The sequence below is a fragment of the Pundamilia nyererei genome, unplaced genomic scaffold, assembly GCF_000239375.1.
Source record: "Pundamilia nyererei isolate P.nyererei 1_Seehausen unplaced genomic scaffold, PunNye1.0 scaffold00026, whole genome shotgun sequence".
Lineage (NCBI taxonomy): Eukaryota > Metazoa > Chordata > Actinopteri > Cichliformes > Cichlidae > Pundamilia > Pundamilia nyererei.
This window is the reverse complement of record NW_005187427.1, coordinates 3030744-3051784: the sequence shown is the minus strand read 5'-3', so window position 1 is coordinate 3051784 and position 21041 is coordinate 3030744. Positions and strand designations below refer to the sequence as shown.

Below are 21041 nucleotides of genomic sequence, written 5' to 3'. Positions count from 1 at the left end.
CCAAAAACATTCAGCTTTGATATTAATGAGTTTTTTGGGTTCATTGAGAACATGGTTGTTGTTCAATAATAAAATTATTCCTCAAAAATACAACTTACCAAATAATTCTGCACTCCCTATATAATATAAAATAGGGTGATAGATTCTGTGCTAGAGATGCATGTTTTTTGAGTTGTCAAAGTGTGCCTTGCTAAAACTTTTGAATGGAATGCACACTGTGTGTTGTATTGACAAGGATGTGCAAATGATGTATTATGCATGCAAATTGTGTATTAATTTTGCGATGCAGAAAATACATAAATGCTATTATACTTGATCATAATCATAAGTCTGTTATTTTACTGGAGTTACAGGTACTACAACACAGAACTCACCCCAAGTGTACCTGTTCATGTTCCTGTCAGTCAAAGCTATGCCCCCAGCTTCTCTGTAAGGCAATGGGACAGTAACCTTTAATGTTTAAATGTATCCAGTTTCAGAAAGTGCAACTTGAAATAACTTGAATTAAAATGTTAGTTTTACCACTCACTGCACTAAATCACGAGATTCGTTTTCTGCAACATTAATCTCTTGTCTTGTTTGCAAAAGTGTTGCATTTTACTGTTTTATCTTCTTCATACATTTTTAATCACCATTTTATCATCATCATCTGTTAATGTCTATGACTTGGAGGCGGCACTAATTTTGTGGAGCGTACACACAAAGCCGACTTCACAGAGAAAGTTGAAAACCACTGTTTTTTGACTGGGACTACAGGATTTGCCAAGCTAGCTAAGCAAAGAAAGCTTAGCTGTGTTGAACTTCCTTTATAGAATACAACTCTGAAGGTGAGGGGGAACCACAACACAACCTCAGCGAAATGCTTTTATATCACTTTCATTTTGGATTTTTATTTTTTTTTTTATCTTAAGCTCTAAACTGGAGCTAAGCTGCAGTTTAATTTTCACATTAAGCCACAGAAGAATGGAAAGAAAGTCAATCAGGAATTGCACCAGAGAAAAAGTTATGTGTCAAGTGCTGCGGGACACAATTTTTAAAAATCCATGTAGAAATATGGCAAGTGGAGCTCTGAGCTCATCTTACCTCAAGTGATGCTCAGTGCTCATCATGCTTGACTGTCATTTGCTGACTGTCAGAATGAGCAGGAACTCATGATAGCAGTTTTTGAACAGCACTCAAAATGCACAACCATGCAGTAAGTTTAAAAATTGCATCATTATGTTTTTATGCCTCACAAATGATCAACTCATGCAAGAGCTCACTAAGTGATAAAAATCAAACTCACCTATGCAACCGAGAGGTCAGTACTGGGTTGCTAAATGCTAATAGACTCATGAATGCTGCAGCTATGACTTAGAAATGAGGAACTTCCACCCACAATGATGTGCGCTTGACCTTTTGCTTTTTCTGACAATCCATGCTGTGACTGCAAAAGGCCTATTGAGTTCAGTGTTTGAAAGGGGATGCACGGTGCGAACTGAATGGTTATATTCACATTCAGTGTATGAAAAATGAATGTGAATGCTTAAGAACTGCTTTCTTTGTAATTGACAGCAGGGGGTAACTCTTGTGGTTGCAAAAAAGATTGCACAGTAGTTTATTAGAAGCAATCCTATTTCTCACTTGTTCAGTGCCAGATTGTCAACATTTTAGTTTTTTTGTGGACTTAGCACACTTACATGTTTAAGATCCTCAAATAAATGTTTATATTAAGATAAAATGACCAAAAAAATATGTGGTTTTCAAATTCATCAATTAAAAGGAAAATGCTACCCAAACCTTTCTGGCCCTATATAAAAAAATCACTTTCCTTCCTTGTTAAGCAATGAATTAACTGCAATTAACCACATTTGTTGAAAAGCTGTGTTCAAGCTCATTAACCACACACATATCTGATCACTGTTAAACCTACTGAATCAAGAAATCGCTTAAATGAAACCTGTCTAACTAAGTGAAGTATTCTAAAGGTTAACACATAACGCCATGATCTAAAGAAACTGAGGAATAGCTGAGTCATTGACATCTATCAGTCTGGAATGGATTACAAAGCTAGAAAGCTACAAGAAACTATGTTATAGAGTCAATCAGGTAATGGACTGCAAGTATCACAGAAAGATGTACAGATAAACCAAAAGAACTTGAGGGTTTTAAACTCACTGCTGTAGCCCCCTGTCCTGAGGAACCAGATGACCAAAAATACTATAATTTTTTAAAGTTTATTTTACTGTTCACTAGTTATTAAATCATTTGATACTATGTTTCACTGGAATAAAGGACAATTCCAGCTAACTTTGTACCACTAGTAAAGTTTAGATGAGGCAATGTCTTTTATCCATCCATCACACTTAGCTCACTCTTCATTACAATAGACTCATACAGCATCTGCATCACTGCAGACATTGATTGACTATCTGTCAATCTCATGTTGCCTCTTCAGGCTGCGCCCAACTGGGCTCCATGGGCTAAGACCTGGCTGCCAGGCACTCTCTCTTGAGTCCCTTCCCCAAAGCCTAGCTAATTCAATGTTTTTATATCATTTCTTTCATTTTATGCGTTATCCCTCTCATCTATTACTACCAAATGTATACCACTAAGACACATAGCACTGACATGTAACAATTACAAAAACAGTTCTAAAAGCACCAACTTAAAATTTACTGATTTTAACAGATCAATGCTGACATCTAACTTCCTGATATTGCTAATCAAGTGCATTGATTTGAATAATTTAGTGATAAACACTTTTAATGGTTCTCATAAATGTACGCTGGGTTGTTGCAAATGAAGGAAATGTCATTTCCATTACCAAATCCCAACCCCAGTCCATTAGCCTGCAGTTGCTCAGATTGATGTGTAAATTATAGGGTGAAGTGCTCAAGTGTTAAACATATCTGCAGCATTGGTGCTGTGTGAATGAAAACATGATTTATTCTTTTATGCTACTGAGCACTCATAACTGAAACAGTAGTTGAGTCAAAATGTAGTTCGAGTGGACTTGCAGGGGCGTGAACATCATCAGGCTAGTTACACCCTTTATGCATCAAATATCCACTGCAACTTATAAAAAGAACTGTCCCCCATCTTCTTGGAGTCACTAGGTGGGGGACAGTTGGGTGTGCCATCTGGTGATTGTGTTGTCCTGCTTGGGGACTTTAGACTTTAGCACTGAAAGACTGAACTGCTGCTTAGCAGACGAAGTTCTCTTTTCAGATGAAAAGAAAATTGCTTCTTTTTGGGAACTTATGGTCCTAGTCTGTGGTGATTTAAGGTGAGTATATTTTAGAGCACTTCTATCTGCTGACAACCTTTACGGAAATGCCTACTTTTTTCCCCACCAGGAATTAGCACCTACCCATGGTCCTAAAAGTACTATGAAATGGTTTGCTGACCATGTAATTACTGTGCTTAATTGGCCAGCTAATTCACCTCACATATAACCCACAGAGACTGTATGGAGTACTGTCAAGAGGAATTTTTATATTAAAAAAAAAAAAAATCACCCAATGGAAAAACACAGACGACCTGTATTTGGGTTTCACTCTCTTCAGCAGCTTCAGCCTGCTCACTCCATGCCATCCTACATTGATACAACTGATGCAATTCATGGTAAAAGAACTCCAACCAAGTACTGAGTGTGTAAATGAACATGCTTTTCAGAAGTTGGACATTGCTGTATTGAAAATACTTGACTGATCTTAGAAAATATTCTAATAATATAGAAATATTATTCTTATTTTGTTACTTATTCAAATGACTTCCTTAGTCTTCCTCTTGGATGAGAAATGAAACGTTCCTCCCACCCATTCTGTTCATCCAGATGAACAGAATCAACTTTCTGGGATGAGCTATAAGACACAGTCATCTAAATTAATGTGGAAAAAACAAAACAAACAAAAGAAATCTTTGATATATTTCACTTATTTACAATGAACATAGATTATTTAAAGTTTAACCTTTTGAATTTAATTGTGAAAAAATTTCCCAATTTTCTATTTTTTTTAAGACACACTTGTAAATTGTAGCTAGAGAACAGCATGTTATGTTGTCGTTGTTTCAGTCGATTTACACGGTCAGCATTAACTTAACAGCTCTAAAATGTTATGTGTTATAGTTACTGTTACCAGTTGACATTCCGTGAGTTTGCGTTGTGACTTTCCTGGAATGACAAGACCTCAAAAAATCTTTGGCTTACTTCAGTTAACAGAGATATAGCATTATATGTCTATTTACTAATCTTGTCAGTGTGATTGCAGAACCATGACACAGCTGAATCTAGATCAGCCTTTTGTGCACAAAGACTTGTACCATTGTTTGCTCCACAATGCTTGGCAGTGTGCATCATTCAGCTGTGTTGCTGAGAAAATCATCCCGGCTAGTGGCAACAATGGCGATACACACGGCTGATCTGATTGCCGCACAGGAGCGCTCGCTTTCATCTGTAATGCTGGAAAACAGATCATGTAGCTGCAGCTCTTATCTTAAAGATGGATGCTGACAGCCAACACAGGCTTTGTGTGCTTATTCCTGCTTTTTCCCCTAATCTCTATTTTCTCTTATGCACCTCTTGCTCATTGCTGCTGTTCTCTTCCTCATTACGTTTCTCTTCCACCTGTCTCTACACCTGCTTCATGTGTTAGCATGCCTTCTCTACCTGTAAAGTGCCTTTTCCTATCAGTAACAGCTAGTATTTAGTTATTTTGTTTCCTTATTTCCTCTTGTCCTTTCTGTCTTTATTCCTTCCCTCTATGCAGACATCCAGACTACTCATTTTTTCCATCCTCTAACCTCTCCCACCCTTTCCGCTCATTGCCTCGACCTCATCCTGCTCCCTTTCTCACCTTTCATCCTAATTCAATACCTTTCCCTCTCTCAACCCTGTTTATCACCTCTCCCTTACACTTCTATTCACACCCCATCAACCCATTTCTTATTTTATCTGTCTCTTTATCGCAGACTTTGTCCAGCTCAAAGAGTCACATGCAGACCCCATTCCCTGATCTTGAGAAGATAGCTGATCCCACTGATGCTATTTTAGGACCTGTCATGCATATTCTCCACCCTCTTCCTTTCCATGGAGAACTGGCAGCCACAAAGAGAGACATGAAACATGCATTCTTCCCTCCCAGCCAGACATTTTCCTTCTGACTGTGACTTTGAAATCAGTATAATTAACTGTATTGTCCGGGGGATGAGCTAGTCTGGCAGAAATAGCAGATTTGTCTCCATATGCCTTTTGGAAATAGATGATTTAATTGTCTTGAAGTTTTGTCAGAGGACCTGAAGTAGGTAGAAGAGAAGTTTTTTGAGTTTTTTTTAATGATTTTTTTAACATTGCATATCTACATCCTTCACTGAGTACATAAAGGTCACCATAATTCTCATTTCCTATAACTGATTAGTCTCTGATCAAACCCCAGTCGGCACTCTAAGAACTAAATCATCACTATAATAGACATCGGCTGCATGAAAGTCCCCATAGTGCAATTGGTTACTTTATAAAGATTGGGAATATTACTGAGGACAGAGACCTTTACATGATGAAGCACACAAATTGCTTCTGTATGATAACTGAAAACACCATCCAATTTTTCAGTTCCATTTCATTTATATGGTACCAAATCACAACAGCAGTTGCCTCACGATGCTTTATATTATAAGGTAAAGACCCTACAATAATGATAATAATGTAAAATATAAACATAGTTGTGCTAAAAATTGTGTGCGTGTGTGTGTATGTGTGTTGTTACTCACCTGTCATTTAAAGTCCTGACTTGCCCAACAGCAAGCATTGTCAGGTTTCTTGCTGATCACTGGCATGCTTGTTCAGCTCCTTCAGATGTCCTCATTAGCCTCATAGCACATGTTGTGTAGTGGGATGTGTACCTGGGTTATGGGTTTTTTGTTTTCTTTACAGCATTTTTGCTTGTCATAGTCATAAGAGCACAGGTGAGAGCATTAAATATGACTGTATTCTAGTTGAATCTGAAGAACTTTAGGTATGTTATGCAGTGAGCCCACTGTCATGGTTTTCCTGGTATACATGAAGGAACAAAACCATCAAGAACCATTTGCTTTCACCAGTAATTGTTCTACTTTGACATATCAAAATGTCAGGTGTAAAAACAGCTCAATTAACAGGGCAGCTGTGGTTCAGGTGGTAAAGCAAACCATCTACCAGTCGCAAAGTAATTGAATTTATCCCTGGTTCCTACAAACCATGTGTCGAAGTATCATAGTGAACCCTGATTTGCCATCGGAGTGTGTGTGTGTGTTAGCTAAAAGTGCTAAGGTATAAATATAACCATATGTGTGTGATTGGATGACTAGGACTATAGGCGCTCAAACTGAATAAAATGTGCTACATAATTACCAGTCCATTTGTATTGGTGGTTAAGCTGATAATTTTTTCTTGACAACACCAGGATAAGTGATGTAATTTATCAAAATCATAAAAAAAATCATCCTTTTGGGCTATATATGAATCTTTTCTGCAGCTTCTGGACAAAAACAACTTTATATACTACTCAGTAAATAGTGTTTAACAAATGGAGTGGAGTTAATTGAAATTTTCTCGGGACTATGGTACGATACTATATGTAGATTTGTGCTGTTTGGTGTCAAGTAGAAAAAAGAATGCAATGCACACAAGTAATGGATTTTTTTTCAATCCATTGTGGGTCTTTAGAAATAGTGCATATTAATATTAATTTTACTCTTTGCCATTTGCCTCCAAATTAAATTATAGAGTAACTCCAGAGAGAAGTAGTTCCACGAGTTATTTTAGTTATCACACTGTAGAAAAAACAGTGTTACAGAACTCCAGACTGGGTTGTTATCAGCCTTTATTGATCCCATATACATGACCAGAGGCATCTTTCCCTATCTTGTAGAGGAATCATTGAGCATCATTATCGTCTGTTGTAATCAGGGGTTAAAGTGGGCTGGAACATTTCAAAGACATTCTGTCACCTTCAGTTAATGACCAATTAAATCTGATAGGCAGGTTAATGCATATTACTACGGAATGAGTTAATTTTTCATGTGCTGCAGTCTAGCCTTGCTTCAGTGACAGTATGGAGATTCTTGTTCGGTAATATGAAAATAACCCCATCCCACAGTCCACATACACCCTCATCGCCCTTTTCTTCTCCTCGCTGTGAATGTTTCATGGTGCAGATATAAAAAAAAGTTGCTTTCTGTAGAGAAAAGGAACAAGCATCAGTGGCGTCGGATTTTAAAATCAGATACTGGATCTATATGCGAAGTGTTGCTCAATTATGTCTTTGTGAGAAGTCCTGCAAAACTAACTAGACTATACAAATTTTCTGTTATTTAAAGGTTATATCAAGATGTTGTAATGTTAATATTAGCAGTATGACTGCAGGTTAAATTGATTAGTTCACAGTACTTTGGTGAAGTTTATAGTAATATGTTATGCTGGGCTGGTCGAGAGCAGCTGTGGTGTTCATGGTCAGTGTTAGTTTACATCAAGGGTAGCCAAAATCAGAATATATCAAAGGTGATGAGTGCAAATAAATTCACTCATTAAATTCTACCTTTTATACTAGTTTTAGTATAAAAGCCACAAAAGCTTGTGAAGCATCTGCTTATATCTTGTTGAATTCAGCTAGCTAAACCCACAAAGAACAGTGACTAGCAGCCTGGGTCAAATGATCACAGCCTGTACACAAAGTAAAGCCTACCGGAGCTCACAAAGCAAGATATTATGTGACTTTCTAATCACTTTTCCCCACATTGCACCAGTGCACCAGATTTTATGATACCCCAAGCTGCTAAATCCCACTTTAACTCCTGGTTATAATGAGTGAGAAAGCAAGACAAATTATATGAGTGACAATATCAGGTGGTAAATACTACAGGAAGCTGGCAAATGGAGGTTTGTTCTGATGCCTAAATCTCACTAAATAGACTTCTCTTTAGCTTAGAGTGACAAAAAGTGAAAAGGAAAAAACAAATGAAGCAGGAATAACAAATGTTGCATGCAAAATTCTCACCTTGAACTCGTGTGCCACTGTCAGTAGTTCAACTATCACTAGGTAGAAAGAAAGCGTCACCTGCTAGGCCTCCTTGGCTGATAACATTCATAGCTCGTTTTCAGAGCTAGCATCCAAACGCCCTGCAAAAATGTACAGCAAATCGGGGTGATGCTAAAAAATACTTTTAGTGTGATGCCACTGAAATGCACATAAGGAGCTGCTGGCCACTCAAGTGCTCATCCATGAAGCTTTAATATCAAATGAATACTGAAGATTTGAATATATCACTGCTGCTTTTAATAATGCCACAGAAACTTACGAGAACCCAAACAAGTGAAAAGTGCTGAAAACGTTGAACTCTGTAAGATTTTGAGAATAAATGAAACTCATAGAACACTGTACAGAATGTCTGGTTTATTGGTTGTACTCATACATTTTTAAAATTACTATATGCTTCGTATCTAAAGACTCTCAGATGAACTGTACTGTCTCTAAAGGCAGACATAAGTAACGCCTTGAATACAGAGCAACTCTCACCAGCAGTGATTGTTTGACAATTCAATCTGATGAACTCTGAAAAGTAAATCTATAATTTATATAATAAAGACTTTCATAATGCCACGGTTACTAAAGCAGGATTTAACCTTTCAGGAGAATTTGTGGTGAAGTTTTATTCCATGAGCTATGTGCTCCTGATGAGAGTTGCTTTGTTTTGCCAGAGCTCAGTCAAACTGCAGTTTAGTTTTTATTTGATAATGTTATACACCGGTGGAGGAACAACAGACACTATCAACACAGTTGTGCTTATCTTTTTTCGTTTTTTCTTTTTTTTCTGTCAAATATCAGTTTTTAACATAATCTTTTTCACAAGAACAGACTAAGTCAAATCTGTTATAAGTTTTGTATACCAACATGCTCACAATGCTTCTGAACCATTTTTTCTTTTTTTATTTTCATTTGTTGTTTTTCTGTATGTGTGTGTGTGTGTGTGTGTGTGTGTGTCAGATCAACATACATCAAAACCGACGCCCCTTTTTGTTTCGTACAGTATCTGCCGGGTCTGCCATGTTGTATTAGAATATTATGATATTCTTTGTGATTAGCAGGCTTATAAAGGCAGGAGGAAAATAAAAAGACCTGCAGTCATGTACACAGGCTTCACTTCACACAGGCAAGAAAATCACAAACCATAATAGGTGCAATCCAAAATGATCTCAGTCAACAAACATATAATCAATTCATTCTCCCATCCTTTACATACGTCTGTCTGAAAACAAGATTGCAGTCATTCTTTATCAAAAAATTCACATTTCTACTGAACTGAAAATCACCTCTTGTGCTTCGAAGATGAAAACTGACCAGACAAATCTACAAAAACAACAAATGCTTGAATAATGACAGACACCTTATTTGTGACTGTGATCTACGTGTAAGTTAATTAACTTTCTTTCATTTAAAATACTGTGTTTCTGTATTACATTATATTTTTTTGTAAATTGTGCAACAACGTCTTTAGTCTACGCTAGAAGGCCACCAGGTGTCTTGGTATATGTCTCCCTCTTTGTCCGTTCAGCAACGTTTCGAATCACAGCTTGTGAAAATCTGTGCTTGAAAATGCTCTTAGGTTTTCATGACAGTTGACCTTGTTGTTGAATCATCTCTAAGTAAGAAAAAAACGATGTTTTTAAACTGATGGGTAGAGTCAAGCAAACAGAATCCATAAAGTCACTTCAACATAGCTGAATATGGACAGCAAAACCCAAACTATTGCACATATTAAAATATATTAAACATATTAAAAAATTACAAACGATATGCTAAAAACTAAAAGCTAGACCCTCACATTACACATAAACTATGTTTGCTCTTGTGTTTTAGTTTGATGATAATTGTACCAGCAATTAAAAACACACAATTTATGGGTTAAATGTGAATCAGTCTTAAGTATGCTACCTACTCTAAAAAATTTAAATCAGCCAGAGACAAAACTGTTTTTCTGTCTATATGTATGCATGTACGTTTGGTTCACACCAAGCAAACATATAGAAAGATTTATACATAAATTCTCTCACCTATGTACGCTGTGAACTGGCTTTGTACTCAGCTAATCTTGGACTGCCTTTCATTGATTAGCCAGACTATGACAAGAAGTTGTGATCTTCAGCTTTATCTTCTGGGTGTTTACGTCCACATGAAAAGAACAGTATCAGAAATTTAAGGTACGATCATAAACCTTCTAATCTCACCCCATACAACTCAAATGCTACAATACCTGATTTAAATTTGACATTTTTCCACCTTTAAGGTCATTTCCTTAGTTCCAGTACTGGTTTTAGATCACTCCTTTGGGAGAATTGGGGAGTGATGGGAGTGTCATCTGTAACTGCTGTTATGGTCGTAAATCTAACTTTGCTTGCATCTGAACTGCGTGAACACAGAGGTCATCCCACATATGGTCCACCCGTTAAAGGGGGACAGAGGGCCTCAGGACCAAGAAGAACTGGACCTTGCAATGCTGGAGTGCATGTTGTAAGTGATCTCTTTGAAGAAAAGAGATCAAAGGGGGAATTGTGATATTATTCTGTTAATATATGTTACCTTATATATGTAATCAAAGTAGTTGAATTAGAATACTGCTGTAGATCATATTATACCCTTTAATATAGAGTGTGTGAGCTGTATGTAGTTTAGTTCTCGTTATACTTTTGAGTTAACAGAACATATTCACATATAAGTTTATTAGATAAGTGTGCATCACTCTGTATCCTTGATCTGCTGTGAATGTATTACATGCTTAATTGTTGAATCATGAAGAGAAGATTGTAAGCAGGAGACTCTGTGTCTAAGACAGGGGAGATAGACAGACCACATCCATACCCCCACCTTACAGAAAAGCAGAGAGACAACTGCCGAGGTCATAACTTAGGCGCTGTAACAGAGAAAGAATGTGATGTTTTGGCTTTTACGACTAGATGGGGGCCACTAGAGACTATAAAAAGCTGAGCAACCCGTCACCATTTGGAGACATGCTGTTGACCCTCTTCAAGCATCTCTCCCCATCATGATGGTTTTCATGCTCTTTGTGTTGAATTGTATGGAAATAAATGATTGTTGATTGAGCATTTATACACCGAGTATTGTCCTTCCTTCAGCCCAAAGATTCAAAGAATTGGGAGATTTCAACACTCTCCTATCTGACCACTTGCAATGTATCCTGCTGTGAGTTCACAATGTGCCAACATCAAATCAATGTCATTAATCAAACACACAGTGTTGACGTCTTAGGTATGCTCAGAACTATGCTCACCATTTTTTAACATTGATTGGGTTTTGTACTTTGTCCACTGGGGTTAGACGGCATTGAGTTTTAACAAGTTCCGCAGTGCTGCCAAAACGATGATCTATAAGCTCAGCCAAATTTAAATAGGGGATGGTTTGAGAATGGCAAGGTTGTGCTAAGGAGTTGTGGGATCGTATGTTTGAATGTATAATTTTTAATCTGTGTCACCCTTTTTGTCAGGCTTTTAATCCATTAGACATAGCGGCTTGATAGGTTTTATCCTAAAATTTACCCGAAAAGAAGCCACACTATCAACTCAAGTCCCAGTAGTTACCAGATGGTCACTGCCCCAGGTCCCAGTCACACAGTCACACGTTTCTAGGCCGTGTGAGTGGGACCTGAGACTACCATGACCCAAGACCTACTGGAGCAGTTTCTTGTGATCTTCGGACTGTATATTCTTGGGGATAAAATCCTCAGTTGTGCTTGGGACAAATAATAAGTCAAGAACATAAAATTATTTGATGAAAAGCTTTTTGTTGTTGTTGTGTGGGTTTAGAACTACTGTCCTGCTGCATTTTCCTGCATCTGCTAAAGGGGATTTATACACTGTTCTTCTGAAATGGAAAAATGGATGTAAACACCCTCAAAGTACTTTTATAGTCACTGTTTCATTTCAAATCAAGTTCAGAGCCAAAACAGCAAAAACATATGACTATTCTAACACTCCATTGTATTCTGGTTGAAAATCAGCATCATAGTCGTCAGTGATTGTGACACAGATGAGTGTGCTAGAGAAGTCCATTTATGACACTGTTGTTTGGAAAAAAAAACAATATAAATATGAGATCTGTTATAGATATATCTTATAGTTCCCTAATCCCTGATAGCCCAACGCTAAATGACAAAACAATAAAAACAATAATGGCTGTATTACATTAGTGTCAGTCTACTGCACATTAAGAACAGAGTAGCAGCAATGCCTCATGGATTTGCATGTTATATACAGAGAGCATAATACATTTTTCTGGTTAGGTATGATTTATGGTGTTTATTTACATATGATATGTAGCCTGGATTAACATATTTCAACTTCAACGAAAAAGATCAATGACTTCAAAATGAAAATGTAATATTCCAGTAATGTAGAAAAATAAATTATATTACTTGTATTGACATGAGGAGAATGATTAGTTTATATCTAGCACCTATTGCAACCACTTACTCTATACTATAATGAGCTTTAGCAGACATATGGTTATGACTATCCCTGGCACTCTTACTGCCACTTAACTTCTCTCACAGGAAATACATTATATGGGCAGAATAAGTGCTCGACGGTGTATTAAATTAAAGGGCATTTGATAGAAAAATAAGTGTAATAAAACATTTTAAATCATCCTTCTTTTTAACATATCAGGGATTGTTTTAAATTAACTGATCTTTGACAAGTATACATTATGCATATTTTACTCTTAGTTGTGTGTGCTTTTTTTTCTTGCTTTGCAAAAAGCTGTGATTGTTTATAGATCGCACTCCTCTGCACTTTTATAACCCTCAATGATAAATACAAGTCCAGCCACGTTTGTGTAATATAATTATTTTCATTTTCACCTCTGTTTTAATATATATATATATTTTTTTTAATCAAAAGGTCAATCTGAAATTTCAACAATATAAAGAAACTCATTTAGATGTATAGCTTCCTAATGCTAACATCTTTTATCACAGCTACCCAACTATTCAGAAAAACTGTGATTTTATTGAGTGCCTTGACCAACACATGTACCAATTTATCAGCTACTTCCTCATGAAGGAAAATACCTTCATGACAAAAATGGAATAATTCTGTCTCATAATCAGAAGCCTTCTCATCGATGTGAATCCCTATCCCACCACTTTTAATACATATCTACAAAAACAGTGATATATATAGTTATCAACTCTTCTTTTACATTTGCAGTTAGTATTGTAATAATAATGAACTAACCTGGCAATGAAAAAGTAAACGGCAGCTTTAAGTGACCAATAACAATATGAAATCTAAAGACAAATGCCTTATAATTGCACCATCAGTGAACGTTTCTGTGCTTTTGCCATTGGCAGTAACTTTTTATTCAGCAAGGACTTTGAAGGAATAACAATCATCTTCCAGGGGATATTAACTCATGCTTTTAAATTGTGTTGCTTTAATATAGCAGTTGACTGTCTACACTGCAATACATCCCGCAGACCCTGACAGAGCCAAGTAGTAGGTAAATGAATACATGAATAATGACTAATTTTGACTGAATAGAAGAGCAGCTTGTCTTTGTCAGTAACCCAAGAGCTTCATTAGTAATTGTAAACAAGAGTTACATCTATCAGCTCTATCAACAGACTCTATCATCAATAACTATTGATTAGCTTGTCAACAGTCAGTGTAGAAGGCATCTGTCTGTGTTCACTGGGTAAGCAAATACAGCAGTCCCCTTTCATCCTTTCCATATTTATTGTGCCATATTAAGCGTAGTTTAAATGACACTGTGCTTGATTGCTCTGTGTTTCAGTATGTGAATAAAAGTTTGACTGCTTTGTTCATTTTGGAATGTAATTATGCTGCAGTGAATATGATTTTCAGTACATGGGGAAAATGTGTATGTGTGTGCTATATTTTTATTGAACTTCACTGAACCTCTGGTACCTTCACTCTTCTGCTTCCCCTTCACACAGTAATGTGGGTATTGCTCTACATCTAACCAACATTGTGAAGATCTATGCAAAAGTTACTTGCTGATAAAACTGTGCTTACACCAGCTCGGAAGTCTCCAGAAGTTGTTTAAAAGTAATTAACCCAGCTTTTCATGCCATCCTGTCATGAGACATTTTTGCGTGCATTTATAGTGAGAGCACTGTTTGAACAGTATGAAGTGTTTTTGGGTCCCAATGTGGACTTATGTGTGACCTCTAGGCCACCCGGGTGCAAACAGACACAAAACACGCACACTCACATAAACACACACATCTAAGGAGCTTGGAAAGAAAACCTTTGACCTCTCATCCAAGAAGCTTCTTCAGTTTGACACTTCTCGCTTTTCTTTCAACCTCCTTAGATTACCATGACCTGGATGACTGAGAACCTTCACAGACATAAACACATACAATCACATACTAGACCAGTGCTTATCTGCTTTGACTAAAACCGTGGCTCTTGCGATGGTTTTTCAGTGAATGATGACCGATTACAGCATGTGCAGTCCAGCAGCCATCAATAGCCCCAAGTGTAGCCATCAGCAAGCCTTCTGGTGGTTGATCATTTCATGGACATTGTCTTTATCCACTTGTATTGGTCCTCTGGGATAAATTATTCAAAGTTCTGAAGGCATTCAGTAAGTTACAGCACACCTACAGTACATACAGTAGGCCTAATCTACATAAACACACATACAAAGCCTACTACCATACATACGTCAATAATAGAACAGTCTCTTTTTTCTTTATCATTCCTTCTAGCTTCTGTTTAGACTCTCAGCGCACTGGCATAAAAGTAAGGTTTCTTTCAGAAACTTGATTTAAATAAGTTTAGTGTTCTCTCCTCTTTGTTGCAAAATTTATGATCAAAAAACGCTTGAACTGATTCTTGGCCTCATGTGTTTGCTCCTTCAGCTGTGTTTCCTGCCTCAGAGACGATATTTTCTCAGCAGGTCAGCCTGCCACATGTACTTCCTCTCAGGGAACCTCTCTGGGATCTTAATCTTGCGGAAGTCTTGAATGCACTTTTCCAACTCCTCCTCAACTGTGAGCTTCTCTTTTGTGGGCCTTTTCTTGCAGCTGCTGGTATCACGGGAGCTGGCTGTAAGAGTGCGCAGCAAGTCACTCTTGCGTCGTTGTTCAGACTGCTGGACCATGGTGACAGGGCCCTTTTTCAGCGGCCTGTCCAGGGTTTGGACGTTGGCACGGGGATGCGACTGGCGACTTACTGGGCCACAGATGACTGTTCCCTGGGGAGAGCTGGCCTCTGACTGGCTCTCAGAGCTAGAGGTGGAGAGCTCATTAAAGGAGGTGCCGCTCTCACCCTCGCCGTCACCTTTGTGGTTCTTGCAGCAGCAGTCACATGGAGGGGACGACCAACGTGATGGACCACCTGGAGAGAGAGGGAAGCAGAGCGGGAGCCAATATTAGATGCTACTTTTTCCACCTTTTCTTTTCTTTTAAGACCAATCATTGTGAAGAGAAAAATGAGACAGTGGCACAAAGAGTAGCACAAATTACAGAGACAGGAGAAGAAAGGAAAAGTAGCAAGCGCTACAGACAGACAAAGACGAAAAGTCAGCTAATGCCAAATGGCAATCACATTAGGACAGAGTGACATGACATCGGGGACAGCTGGCTGGCCTCCAGTCATAGAAGTGAGTTGGCTGACTATGTGACAAGCTTGTATTGTTCAGAGAACTACCCTCATAGATTCACACTGTCATATGAAACAAGTGGAGGAGCTAAAGCCTTTTGAAAACAGACAATGAAGGTCCAGATTTATACGTTGTAGCCTACATGTATTCATACTAAAACAGTAGGAAGAAGAGCCAGGACAATAAACAATCATCTACACTGCAAATATGTGTGTAACCGAGGAAGAAAAAAAACAATGTGAGCAATGGTCAGTTTTAAGACAAACAAATAGCAGATTGCACAAGTTTGATTCCCCTGAAATGTGTAGTCTTATTTGCCATCATACTGTATTAATCTCTTTAACAATGAAACCAAAGGACAATGCACAGTTGTGGTTAGTTTACACAGTGAAAACCACAATTAAACCAAATTTATGTAGCACATTGGAATCAATGTGAGCCAATCTACATCAATAAAGTGCAACTTGTATGTAGACACATTGTATTCTGGTTATATTCCTATATAAAAAGGAGATTTTACAACACCAGTTTAGCTCAGCAGGTTATCAGGTGCCCATCTGCTGTGTGGCCAGAGACCAGCAGCCTGGGTTTGAGTCTGACCTGTGGCCCTTTACTGCACGTCTTCTTTACTGTCACTATCCAATAGTGACCAAAAATAATATTAACCTCCTAAGACCCAAACTCTTCCATGGCATGCGTTTTTAATTTCTCTTTGATATTTAGGCCGATTGGAACCTGATGAATGTAAAAACAAAGTTATATCAGATTTTTTTTTCCCCTAATTTTTGTTTCTAAGAAAAATGAGAGCCACATATGAGGATATTCATTTAAAATTTCAATAGAACAGTTGCAGTATAATTTTCTCATAAGTGGATATCAGGCCCTTGTAGAGCAAGATTTAGTATTTTGGTCTAAATAACCCAAAATGTAATGTCCACTAATGTGGACGCCAGGTCCTAGGAGGTTAAAAAAATAGGTTCTAAGAATCTATAAAGAAAATTCTATTTTAAGTCAAAGTTTTGGCCTGACTCTGAATGCAAGCAGTGATTTTGAAGGTGAATTTCTGTGTGTATATAGATGGCAGCAGACAACAGATTTTTGGTGATTTATGATACTTGTTTGTTCCATTATCTCCAGCGGAGTGCATGTAATGGCAAACTGCAGACAGTTATCAGACTGACACCGTTTTATTGCCATTTTATAATTGTCTTGATGCACATAGGCACTTTGAAGCCAGGAACTGACAGTGAGTACTCTCAAACCTGGTCCTTATCTTTGAAGTAACCATGTCAACCCTGACTGACAACCAACAAGCCATGTCTCATTTCCATCATGGCAACAAAATTGCAAGTTTATTGTACTCGGTCATAATAATTTTTGTTGTGGTTTGGTCTACATCCACTTTTTTCCCTTGTGTGACTGTAGCATGAAAGACCCCATATTTAGTATTTCCTCTTTCGCCTTTTTGTGCATTTGAAAGCTCCACAAAGTGACAGGGCCAAAACGTGTAACTTCTCACTTTCTGTCATTGTTTCTGTTGTACAAAGACAAATCTTCATGCACTTCATGAACTAAAATCCAAGTTGACTTTTATTATTATTATTAGTTGTCGTCGTACTAGTAGTAGTAATAGTAGTAATAGTAGTAATAGTCACCCCACATTTTCCGACTGTTGGAAAATTGTTAGTTAGCGACGCTAGCCACTTTGTATATGGCTAACATTACCTTTAGCTTTGATGGATTCCTGTGAAGAATGCTGCAAAGCTAAGGAGCTATAAGAAACTGTAGAAACTTTAAGATAATTTAACAATGAATATTGACTGGATGTGGGTTATTGTATTTTCCTGCTTTGTTTTGATTTACTCTAATTTAAGCTGATGTTGTTTGAAACACGTATTAAGAAAATGGTGGAGTTTATTAGTGTTAATGGGGTTAAGCGAGCGGTCTCACATAATTGATCGACTCCAGAATGGAAGCAGTTGCTCAATCTAACCTCTGCGAGAGCGTACAATAACCTGAAACACTCAGGAACCAGCGCAGTGCCACACCTCTCCCTGCAGGAAGCAGCCATTTATTTTTCATGCTAACCTCCTGAATAATTGAACGGGTATCTGTTGCTGATGGACTTCTCTCTGTTTAGCGAAGCGAGAGATCAAAACCCCCGAGGCTAACACACACATGCCCCCACCTCCCTTTCTGATTTTGAGCCCCACCCCTCACCTCCCCTCAGCTCCACACACAAGCTCTGACAGGACTCAGCTTTCCACGCATCTTCTGCTCATCACATTCAATAATACCATTGTTTCTTTTCATGCTGCTGAGCATTTCACTTCAAACAAGATTGTAGAAGACTATAAATAACTCTGCTTAAAATAAATGCCCCCCTGCTTTTAATTCCCTTTATACTCAGCAGCATGCTTGGCTCGTTTCTAGACAGCAGAATGGAAAACAATTGATCCATCCAAGATTTGTTCCTTCTATTGTTCCTCATAAATAGTCACAACTCATCATAACTACATTTTTGTGAGTATAGTTAGAATAGAAATTTATAGTAGAAGTTATATTTTGCTGTGTATGTTGTAAACAGCTTTGACACTGAATCCAAAGCGCACACCCAAATACACTGCTGCCTGCTGTATATTAAACAAAATTCACCTTTCAAAGTCCTTGACAGAAATGGAACACAACACTCTACCAGCAGTGAATCTCTTTAATTACCACTGGCATTTAGAGATTTAAACTTCCATGCACACATTCACAGAAAAGATAGAACATGTGATATTTCATTTCAACTTGCAGTTTTACAGGTATAAACACAATTAGAATGAGATCAGAAGAAATAAAAAAGATGCTCTCCTGGCTGCAACGTAGAGGATTTAACCCCATGATAGCCATTTCGTCCCAGCTTTTTGGACACATGAGTTAATTTATGTCACTCTGAGTGAAAGGCTCCCCCCAATCAATGAGATGCAGGCTTGTAATTGGTGACATGAAAAATGGTCTTATACCCTGGAGAATTGTCGAATCGGCTAGTAGCCAATCTGCCTGTCCACATAAATTTAACACAATGGGTACCACTGTTACAACAAATCAGTAAAACAGCGTGTCGTGTGTGTGTTTGCGTGTGTCCCTGTGGCTTTGCGTCTGTGCATTTGATATATGACATTCTGTTTAATCTTTGGCATTTGGTAATTATATCCAGGTCTATTTAGCTTTTTATCCTGTAAGTCTTGACATTGACATGCTGCTTTAATTCACAGGTACTGTGAGTAGCTATTAGCCTCGTGAACATTAAAGACTACAAGGAGGAATCTGATTTGTCACTTTGACTAGCTGAATTTCCTGTCAAAGCTTTTACTTCAGAGAGAAATTGGTTGGCCAAAAAATCTAATTGAAGACACTGCTTATAAGAACTTACAAGAACAATTCAAACCCTGGTCATCAAAATTAAGGAAATAAATTCACGGTATGTCTGTTATCGTCACGTGAGCACTGTAATTACATGTAATTACATTACTTTCTCCTTTTTTGCACTTGCTCCTAGCCATTGATTTGTATTACATATGTAAACCACATCTTTGCATCACACTATAAAAACTTGCCAGTGTAACTGATCCAAGCCCATTGTCACAACCCTGTGAGGTCAGACTTCATTCATATAGAACTGGGTTAATATTTCTGTTAATTCTCTGTTAATACCACCATCATTTATGTTTGTTTTTTTTCCAATGAGTATTGCACTGATTTCCATGTTTTCTCTGATCTGCAAATAAGAGCAATCTCATTTACCTTAAGTGTGATATCTCAGATGCCCTCAGTCCAATTTTGCATCACCATAGATGCATTTTGACAGTGTGTTTTACAGCTTCAAAATTTACACTGATGGAAGCGTTATAATTAAAGGTCAAGGTTTTAGTGTTTGAAAGGCTAGAGCTGCTACACAAACTGATTTTAATTATACTGGGTAGGAGTGATTCATCTTGTTGCTGAGTGTCCCAAAGGATGCTTGCATCCATCACTCAGGTTAAAATTTGTAATTAAAAGTTTGCTTGTTGTTTTTTGCCTGAGGTTGTCTGAACCGTAAGATAAATATCCCTGCATCATCTACCTAATGAGCAATGACCATGTAGAGTGAGTCTTTAAGCCAATGGTGTGACCTATTGTAATGTGATGACACCTGTGCTGTATAACGGGTGACCTTGCATGAGTTGTATTCAACTCTAACCTAATTTCATCGTACAAAACGGCCAGGTACAATTATTGTCACCTTAGATGAGTTAAGTTAGTGAGACGTTCTCTCCATGGTTACATGAAACTCTTCTAAATGAGCCTCGCTGTCAAAACCTAACCAGAGATTCATGTATTCCCACCTATCCCAGCTGTTACAGGACAGACCAGTCTATTTCAGGGTCAGCTGACCCAACATTCATATCTTTAGATTGTGAGAGGAAACTACACAAAAGTTGTCAAGTCCACACAGAAAGGCCAGCTGATGGATTTGTGCTATAGACCTGGAGGTGACAGTGCTACCCACATACCACCAAAGGAGAGAAGAACAGAAAACATCTTCCATTCAGTTTTTTTTTTTAATCCACATGAAAATAAAAGCAGAAAATTATACTTTTAACTTTGTTGAGGAAATAATAAAATAGGTTAGGCCTATAAATTAGACTCACTAACAGGACAGAAAGAAAACTACTGACTTTATTTGTACCAAAATAATACAAATTATCATGTGCATTTTCAACACTTCTCTCACCATAAAATATTTGAAGTCGTTTCAGAGTCGTGGTGCTGGGCACATCTTAAGGCTGATTTATAAAATCCACTCTTTACACTCAATTAATTCATGTAGCTGTGGTTTTCACAGAAGATAGACACAGAAATAGAATATGCCGTACAATGTGTAGTATTAGAGTCCAGCTGCACAGTTAGATCAAAAAACAAAAAAAATTTAATTAAATTAAAAACAGGTCAGAGAGGTGGCCATGTTACCCAGTATAAACTCATATCCTGGGTTGAGTTCGTGAATTAGAAGTGCCTCGAGAAAAGGGCCTTGATCGCCAAACAGCTCCAGTGACAGACAGTAAAACTGTTGTGTTATTGAGCCTCTTCTGATTGTGTTAAACTAATAAATCGAAAGCGGAGAAATTTCTGTTATTTCCTCAAAGGTACCTTGGGTTAAAAAGAAATTTGTTTTCAGTAACGCCGACTCAGATATAAGTCACAAAATATTATCTTTAAACCATGCACTCCTTCAGTCAGTTGAAGCATGTGTAATCCATGAGACAAGTAAATATGTATGTAAATGCTATCTATATTATCCTGTGCAGTATACGTATGGCATTGTGTGAACTAATGTAAGCCTCATGCATA

At 37.6% G+C, this 21041-nt stretch overlaps 1 protein-coding gene across 1 annotated transcript in view; it reads right to left on the bottom strand.

Moving 5' to 3' along the window:
- Positions 1–14745: 14745 nt before the first annotated feature.
- Positions 14746–21041, bottom strand: part of kctd16b (potassium channel tetramerization domain containing 16b) — an 83050-nt gene continuing 76754 nt past the window's right edge. Inside the window, exon 2 of the mRNA XM_005727790.1 lies at positions 14746–15400. Within this exon, the coding sequence (XP_005727847.1) occupies positions 14937–15400 (464 nt within the window). The 3' untranslated portion in view covers positions 14746–14936. The remainder of the gene's footprint in view (positions 15401–21041) is intronic.